The sequence below is a fragment of the Lycium barbarum genome, chromosome 12, assembly GCF_019175385.1.
Source record: "Lycium barbarum isolate Lr01 chromosome 12, ASM1917538v2, whole genome shotgun sequence".
Lineage (NCBI taxonomy): Eukaryota > Viridiplantae > Streptophyta > Magnoliopsida > Solanales > Solanaceae > Lycium > Lycium barbarum.
In genome coordinates this window covers 81,562,540-81,571,793 of record NC_083348.1, presented here as the reverse complement: position 1 = coordinate 81,571,793, position 9,254 = coordinate 81,562,540, and the positions used below count along the sequence as shown (strand labels likewise).

At 35.3% G+C, this 9,254-nt stretch overlaps 1 protein-coding gene across 1 annotated transcript; it reads right to left on the bottom strand.

The window, feature by feature from the left end:
* Positions 1-1,138: 1,138 nt before the first annotated feature.
* LOC132624527 (uncharacterized) lies at positions 1,139-7,032 on the bottom strand. Its single transcript, XM_060339293.1, has 4 exons — positions 6,998-7,032; positions 2,443-2,532; positions 2,254-2,320; positions 1,139-1,575 (listed from the first exon to the last, which is right to left on the bottom strand). Exons 1-4 carry the CDS (start codon positions 7,030-7,032, stop codon positions 1,465-1,467), a joined length of 303 nt encoding a protein of 100 aa, XP_060195276.1. The 3' UTR covers positions 1,139-1,464.
* Between the last annotated feature and the right edge of the window lie 2,222 nt (positions 7,033-9,254).

Below are 9,254 nucleotides of genomic sequence, written 5' to 3'. Positions count from 1 at the left end.
AGCATGATTTTGTTTTGGCCTTTCGGAATGGCTGAGATCGTCTTTTTACTGAGCGACCCTCCCTTTTTGGCGGCTTGAGGTTTGTTGGTTCGAGATCTAGCCGAGCCTCCATTCAAGCGTCTATTTCGCCTTTGCCTTCCCTGAGGCCCTGTCAGAAAGGCCTTCTTTCGATGGTTTGATCAATGATTCACTTTCATCAATCTGCCTCTTTGGCTCAGATTTTTCTTTCGTTTCTGCCGCTTCTGAGTGATTTACCAAGTTTTGGGGTTCGATGGGTGACGGCAGTCCTCCGAGTCCCTGCGTTCCCCGTGCAACATTATCTTCTCCCGCCATGTTTTGATGAAGTGCTTAGTCCCGAGATTTTCAAGAAAACCAGCTACAGATCGAGACAACTCTATAACTGCCTATCCCTATAGACAGCGCCAAACTGTTTTCAGGTAAAATCGTTAGCTAACAAAAAATGAAGTTAGAGATTTATATTTACGGGTTTAAAGACAAGCAGGTCTGTAACGACCCGTTTGGTCATTTAGCATTTTGAACTCGTTTTCGCTAAGATACCCTTTTCGTAGTTTTAAAGGGTATTCTTGACTTGCGGGAATTAGTGGCACGGTGATTTAATTGGCGGATATTTTCTTTGAAATATATTTATTTAATATGTGTGAATAGTTTATTTATAGGAATATGAGTTTCACACGTATAAGGTCTAAGTTGCTAAATAAAGTATTTGACGGGGTGACTATATTTTATACAAATGATTAAGTCAATAAGTAAATTGTAGAAACTATTCGGATAGGTTATTGGGCTTATCTCACTTCTGATGGCCCATATATCTTAGTGGTATAGGGTATCAAATAATTCATTTACCTTTAGCAAGAAAAAGAAAGAAAGAGGCTGCTCACGTTGGAAGAATACGTCGTGCGTTGAAACATCAATTTCTAAGCTTCAGGTTAGAGTGTTGAACTGCTTTCTTCATAGTATTATATCTATAATTATGTAGGGCTGGGATGAAATTAAGGGTCAAGAAACAAACTTTTTCGTTTGCTGTGTGTTGCTATGGTGTCTCTACATTGCATAATGTGCCATGTTGGCTCAATTCTGATGGGTGTTGCTAGGGCTGGGCGTTCGGTATTCGGTTCGGTATTTTTAAAGTTCGGGTTCGGTAATTCGGTATTCGGTAATTGAAAGTATATAACAAATACCGAACTTTCAAACTTCGGTTCGGTAATTCGGGAATCGGTAAATCAAATTTCGGTTCAGTACGGTATTCGGTAATACCATTTTTTTGCTCATCAAGAAGAAATACCTAAATCAGAGAAACCCCATCCTAAGATATCAACTGCCCATGTCTCTAATCCAGCCTCCTCAAGCATCGAAAATGTGTACCTCCACTCTAAACATGAGCTGAACAATGAGGGATAATGAAAAATACAGAGCACAGCAAGAGAAAGTAGTCAAAACATTAGCTTAATATGAGGCATACCTATCAAAACCATGGAGAAGCATAACTGGATTGGCCTCCATCTGTTCTTTTGGCTTCACACAACTTCTCATGACACAACCGTTCAATAAATTTACCTAAAATGAACCAGCAATGAAGCTGGACCATCAAACAAAGGAAGTAACCAGAACTTCATAAAGAAAGAGAATGATTAATCCGGAAGCAATACAGTAAACAAGAAAAAAAATACTCCCTCTATTTTAATTTATGTGGCTTGATTCGGAGTATGAAGGTCAAATTAACTAATGTTAAATCAAATGAAGTTCACAGATCTTTACAATTCAAGTCCAGTAAATCAAATCTAACAATCATCATAGACCAAAAAAAAAAAAATCTTCAACCCATTTAATTTCCCAGAAACGAAAGAGAGAAATTTAACAAATATCTTTCTTTCTCTCCCAAATACTACTGCTATGGATACTATCCATTCATATATTTCTCTCCCAAAAACAACAACAACGAAGCATTGGAAGGGTAAAACAAAACCAAAAAATACAATACGGAAGCTATTAAAGAAGCTTAAATTAGTGAATCTCACCATTGTTTTCTCCTTGAGGAAGGAATGAGAAAAACCTAATGTGAGAAAAGAGACTTCGCACTTCGCAGTTGGAGCTGAGGTGATACTTAAATATCTGAAGCCAAGGGGTTAAAGCACTAACACCAGCTAAATACTTACGAGTATTTTAAATATATATATATATATATAGAAAAACACAAATCCATAATATATGCTAAAACGAAAAACGCATACTAACCAAAGCTGTGAGAGGAAAGTAATCGAACAGATCTGTGAAAATCTTCCACACGTTGGCATTACCGTATCTGTAAAACACAGATGCAGTCCGATAAACAGAGATTAACAGCAATAAACTCAAACTCAAATGAATCTTGTATAATAAAAAAAAATTCTTTTCTCAATGTTTGTGCTTGACAAACTAGGATACCTTTTTTTATAAGGGAAAATATCAGACTTGGGGAGATTTTGTGTGAAGCACTGAAGGAGTGAAGGTGAAGCTGTGAAGTGAAGTAGTGAACTGATCGATTAGGGATTTACAGTGTTAGCAAAGGGACTTTTATTGGATTTGGGCTGGACTACTCACTAGTGGACTTAATTTCGGTATTCGGTATTTACCGAATTACCGAACGGTATAATTGTAAATACCGAATACCGATCCCGAAATACTAAATTTTATAGTTCAGTACCGAATACCGAACCGAATTCCCGAATACCGAAATACCGAAATAGCCGGTTCGGTTCGGTAATTCGGTTTTCGGTATTTTATGCCCAGCCCTAGGTGCTGCACCGAAAAACTCCTCCACTTTGTTTATGGGTTTTGCACGATTTTCGATATTTTCTCACGTTTAAAAATATTAGTAACCCAAAGTCCCTTGAATTGTAAAGTGTTAAAAAAGGTGAGAATTTGTTAAACAAAATACCATATTCACGTGATGACTTGTGCATGCCAGGATTGGATATGATAAATGCTTAGCTAGAATCAAATGAAATTTAGTGGAAGCATAATGATAACTCAATGATTGAGGGTTAATAATAAAATAATGATAGAATTGTTGTTGGATAAATGGTCCTTGTACATTTTCTTGTTCAATTGGAAGCACAGTGTCCGTATTTTTTTTTTTGGTTTGTAATTCTCTTATGTTTATCATGTTCAACTTTAAGTCTAATATATAGGGTATATGTAATTGAGTATTTTGGTATCAGATTTTATGTACACCTTCAAATTCATGACAATTAAGATATTGGAGTAATTAAAGGTTTCGAGTCCTAGTCCTAAGAAAGGAGAATTAATGATTTGAGAGTCCATTTATGGATGAAATTGACCAATTTTAAACTATATGATCCTTAGATAATGGGTGAAATTATTTATCAATAAAATTCCAATCTTGCCCTTGTGGGGCCAAGGCCACTTTTTGGGATGCGTTTTTGGGTTTCGAATATAAATATAGCAATATGGGTGTCCGTAGATTCATATTCTAACGTAGATCACATATTTTATAGATTTTGATTGTTCAGAGGCTCTACGCAAAGGGAAGGCATTAGTTTGATTGTTCGTGGCACCCGCTCGGCATTGAGGTAGGCTACAGTCTACTTTAGTTAGACTCTGATTAGAGAATCGTATGTAATTGTAAAAAGTGACGGCATAGCATGATAGGCCTTCGGGTATGAAGCGGAAGTGAATTCCAATTAGGCTGGTTCCGTTAGTTGTTATGTGGGCTTGTCGCCAAATGTGTTATTTTATGTAATTGTCACCTATTGGTATCTCTATCATATACTAGTTCACTCATCATATGGAAGGGAAGTGTTATATTGATAATTGAACTGGGAACAATAACATGACTTGTATTGGTTGATTGTATATTGGTGATATTGTTGAGACTGATATCATGCATGGCATGCTTTTCATATTATTCTTACGTTGTCCTGATGGTGAGGTGAGTGATTGAGAGACTCCGAGGTTTTTGCCGGAGATTGAGAGTGATTGAGAGACTCCGAGGTCTGTGTCGAAGATTAAGAGTGATTGATAAACTCCGAGGTTTCTACCGGAGAGCACGAGTGGTACATGGACTTCGCAGGTCCCCCATGGGTCATGGCTTTGAGGCACTTCCCTTAGCATGCGTGTACGAGAGTGGAGTGAGAAAGGTGACTGTTGCATTGCATTGCATTCATCCACTCATATATTTTGACTGATCATTTGGTGCACTATATCCGTCTTAGTTGATTTCATGATTCTTTACACTTTACTTGTATATGATACGTGACCGTACCTGCTTGCTCTATATGCTACTTGTTAGTTTCCACTTCTTCATGCGTTATCTAATCATTGTCGGCCTATGATGCTTACCGGTACTAGTGTTGTACTGATACTATTCTTGCTGCACTTTTGTTGAGTGCAGAGTACGATCCAGGCTCCAGTTCTAAACCTCGTGGCTGATACGCGAGGGTGACATCTTTCAGTCATTCAGGGTGAGCTACTTGGTCATCCGTGGCCCCTAAAGGACCTCCTTTATTTATTTCTGTTTTTTTGTATTCGACAGACAATATGTAGCCTTCGGGTATTTTCAGACTTGTATTCCGTACTATGTTAGCGCTCTTGTACCCTTTGACCAGATTTTAAGACTTGATAGCTTCATTCTTCTTTAATTTTTCGCTTATTTAACTTGTTATTGGGAATGTGGTTCGCCTACTCGGGGGGATAGTGTAGGTGCCACCACGACTCGTAAATTGGGTGGTGACAAGGTCGTATTCAATCCAGAGACTCTCTCGAACGAGCTCGGGGTTTGGTTCATTTTTCTTATAAGGGATACAAGTAATAATATTTATCTAAGTTAATAGTGTAAATGGAAAGTAAGAAAATCACAATAATGATCAAATCTCCGAGAGTAAGTATATTTCTTAGCCAAATAATAATACAAGAAGTGAGAACTTAGGTACAAAAGTGTGACGATCCTTTCTTCTCTCCTAAGCTTCATTTATATAGACAAATCCTTGGCATGTTACTGCCCTAGGTGACGTCAGTTGAGTGACGCAGCTTGGACTCTGCGCGCAGTGGCACTCTGCTTGATGACGGCTGATGTGATGGGAGTTGTTGGGAGTGTCAGGCAGCTATATAGATCCGTTTGAAACTCTTGCGATTGTGAAAACTTCTCTCCTACGCTTTGAGTTCCTTGAGCATGCTCTCTCTTTATATTTTGAGACCCGAAGTCTCCGGACTCACCGTTCCTAAATACCTTCGGGTGTTCATACCCGCATACAATGCATATATAGTGTAACCTTAGCAGAATCTCCAAAGTTTAAAACCAAAAGAAAGGTTATGTGAAAATTTGAAGTTCGAAGAAACTCCAAATTGCAGGGGTTGGTGTTTACACATATGACATATGTAAATATCCTAGCTAGTTTAATTGGTAAATTTAATGGTCACTCGTCTAACTTTGCCCCCGTTTGGCCATAAAATTATTCACTTTATTCTGGAAATTTTTTTCGCTATTTTTCGGAATCAGTGGATGGTCATGAAAATTCTGAATACAATTTGAAGTTGTATTCCGGAATACCAAAAACTCAAAAAAAGTTATTTTTAAAAAAAAAAATTACTTTTTTACAACTACATTTCACCAAAAACTACAATTTTAAAAACTATGGTCAAACACAACTCCAACTCCAAAATTCCAAAAAAAAAGTGATTTTTTTTTTATATCTACGAACAAACGGGACCTTTATGTCTCAAAAATTCGAGGCGTTCAGATCATCAGATGACATACCTGGCATACGCCCACCATATTTTGTATATTTTCCTTTTCTTAGGAGTTAATTAGCTAGCTATGTTTAGTTATCAATAATAATATCAGGCAATCTAATGCGAGGGAAATCTAGAAGGCGTCCTATTGTGTATTTTTTTTTTTTTTTGAGAACTTAGATTGTGCAATCATTGACAGTTTATCAAGATCGAGGTAGTACAAATATGTAAAAGCATTATCGAAATGTAATTATATTTTTGTTATTACGAAGAAGTAGAGATGCACCCACTTCGTTGGGAAACTTCACTACATATATATATGTTTAATACTTCTTTTGAGTTCCCTTAGTAATCTTGATTTTGCCACTATTTTATTTCCACAGCAACTATTTAGTTCTTAATAATGATTAATTTTTTTTTGAAAAATTATAATTATTAACTTTCTTATAATTATAAGTAGTTGAACAAAATGTCATATGTTTAATTTAATTAAAAATAAATGTATTTAGTTGAATTATACATGAACCAAACTGGAATATTACTTTAACTAAAGGACTAAATTAAGATCTTTGTTTTCTTTTTATCTTACTCAATTATTAGCGTTCCAAATATGTCAATAAAAGATATTGACATCACAATCTAATCTTTTATATCTGGATTTCATAATCTTTTTAGAAGCATAGCTCAATTATTAGCTCGTTCAAAATGAGACAAATGACACAGTGCTTTCTAAAATAAAATTTGGAAAAGTTGGGATTTAACAACTTTAGTTGATTGGCCGGTCTTGGAGAGTACACGTATAAATAGCCCAGTTTTATTATAAAATATACATATTAAAAAGTTGGGATTTAACAACTTTAGTTGATTGGCCGGTCTTGGAGAGTACACGTATAAATAGCCCAGTTTTATTATAAAATATACATATTAAACTGTTTTATACATATTAAACTATTTCTAGAAAAGGGATGAGATAATCAGATAACGATAAGAATGTATTTTAAGGGTTATTTTAATGGATATAGGTGCAACTAAGCCTGGCAACTGTTTCGATTTTACCGGTTCAAACCAGTAACCGGACCGATAAAATTGGAACCGGAATCGGAACTGATGGAACCGGTTTACCGGTTCCGGTTAACCGTTTAAAACCTACCGGTCTGGGTTTGATTTTTTGGGATCGAAACCGGACCGATTAAACCGGTCAAAATATATATATATTTTTAAATATAGTCGTTAACTGTGTGGGCTGGACCGTTGAGCAACGGTCCATTTTGCAAAAAAGGCCATTGTCAACAGCTCCAAACGCCCTTTTTGGTCCCACAACCCCCCCTCACCAAACTTTTTTTCTTTTACACTTTAACCCATCCCCCACCCTATATAAATCCCTCTTCATTTTCAATTTTAATTCACACCAATTCGCTCTTCTCTTTCTCTCAATTTCTCTCAATTATAGCTACTTTGCAACAATTAGCCACTTTAAATTTCTCTCAATCAAATATTATAAAGTTTTATTTTAGTTTCAATTATTAATTTTGCAATTATAATATTGTTGGTGGAGTTGGTGATTTTGCAACAATCCGAAGTAGATTTGGTGGATTTGCAATTCTGGTCGCCTTCACTTTCTTGGAAATTAGTCCGGCAATTTGGTACCTTCGTTCCAACTCTATCTTTATTTTTCGCTATTTAATTCTAGCAATTTAATTTGTTGCAATTTATTTTCTTGTGATTTAAATTAATTCTATTTAATAATGGCGAAGAGATTTAAACGTGGTGCCGGTAGTAGTGGTATTGTTAGGGGTGAGTTTAATGAGGAAACATTTGTGAACGAAACACCTAATTTAGGTATTGAAGTTGGTGGAAATAATCCACTTTTAGATCATGAGGCAATGCAACAACATTATACCGACACTTTTAATGAAATTGATGATGATGAAACACAAGTCTCCGAAAATTTCATAGGAGATACATGTCCTGCACAATCACATACACAAGACAAACCGTCAAGAACTCGTAAGCCAACCGCTAAAATCTGGGGATTTATGACTAAGAATAAGGAAAGACAAACATCTACATGCAATATATGTAGATAATAATTTGTTTTTAAGCAACAAACTAGTAAGAATGGTGGAACGGGTACACTAACAAATCTGGGGGTATTCAAATGACAATAGACTCACGAACCGATAAAAAATTTAAGTATGACAAGAAAAAAAAGCGTGTAGAAATAGCTAAAATGGTTGCTTTTGATGCTCTACCATTTTCCTTTCCTTCGGGTTTGGGGTTTTTTACTCATATTCAACGTTGTTATAATCCGTTATTTGAGGGTATTCCTAGAAGTACTTGTAGAGCGGATGTTATAGATTTGTATAAAAAATATAGATTTTATTTGCGTCATGTATTTAATTCTTTAAATTTTAGTGTTTCTCTTACCGCCGATTTGGGTCTTAGTCTTAACAAGTTAGATTTTTTTTTTGCTATTACATGTCATTGGATTGATGATAATTGGGTGATGCAAAAAAGAATTATAGCATTTTTATATGATGAAGGGAAAGGTCGTCACGATGGAAAAAATTTAGCGGATTCAATGCCTACTATTATGAGATTTTTTAACATTTATAGAAAAACAATTTGGATTGCTTTAGATAATGCTTCTAATAATACAAAGGCGATTGGTCTTTTAAAAAGGGAATTAAACCCTCCGCTAAAAAATATTTTTTATGTGAGATGTAGTCGTCATATTTTAAATTTGATTGTTAAAGATGATCTTGAGTGTTTTGGAGATTCTATTCAAAAAGTTAGAAATGCGGTTGCGTTTCTTTGTAATGCTAATAGGGCAAAATTGAGAGATTTTAAGAATTCTTGTATGGAAAATGGCCTTAGACCTAGGAAAATTCAAGTAGAAGTTGACACTAGGTAACTACACTTACATTATGTTACAACAAGCATATGATTATAGGATTCTCATATAACAAGTTCACAACTATTTTAATACGAATAGTGATGATTGCTTAAATATTACCGATTGGGAAGATGTTAAGGAATGTGTTGAACTCTTACAAAAATTTTATAATGCAACTCTTGCTTTTTCTAGATAATTCTATCCCACGGTAACCGGAATTTTAGCCTACTTAGCGGAAATAGCTAGAGTTTTACAAGAGTATAAAAATAAATCCGGTTATCAAGCGGCTATTTTTAATATGACAACAAAATTTAAGAAGTATTATTTTCCCATCCCAACTTTATTTATATTGGGTTCTCTTTTAAATCCTTGTTTAAAAATGTCTTATACTAGAGCATTGGTTAATCAAATTTATACCTTTTTAGAAGTTGAAGAGGAAGTTGAACCATCTTTAACTGAAGCAGAGCTCGCTATTGATGCCGAGTTTAGAATTTTTTTTTAGTCATTATTCTAATTTGAAAGAAAATGCGCTCCACGCCCTACTACTTCTCAAAGTAGCAAAAAAGGCTTGTCGGGTTTGTCGCATTTAAAAGTTTTACATTAATATCCA

Coding starts and splice junctions, on each gene's coding strand:
- LOC132624527 (XM_060339293.1), bottom strand. CDS start 7,032: ATGGCCTTTTTTGCAAAATGGACCGTTGCTCAACG. Junction 2,321..2,442: donor ATTTTCCCTTATAAAAAAAG/GTATCCTAGTTT, acceptor TGTGTTTTACAG/ATACGGTAATGCCAACGTGT. Junction 1,576..2,253: donor ACTTTCCTCTCACAGCTTTG/GTTAGTATGCGT, acceptor GGTTCATTTTAG/GTAAATTTATTGAACGGTTG.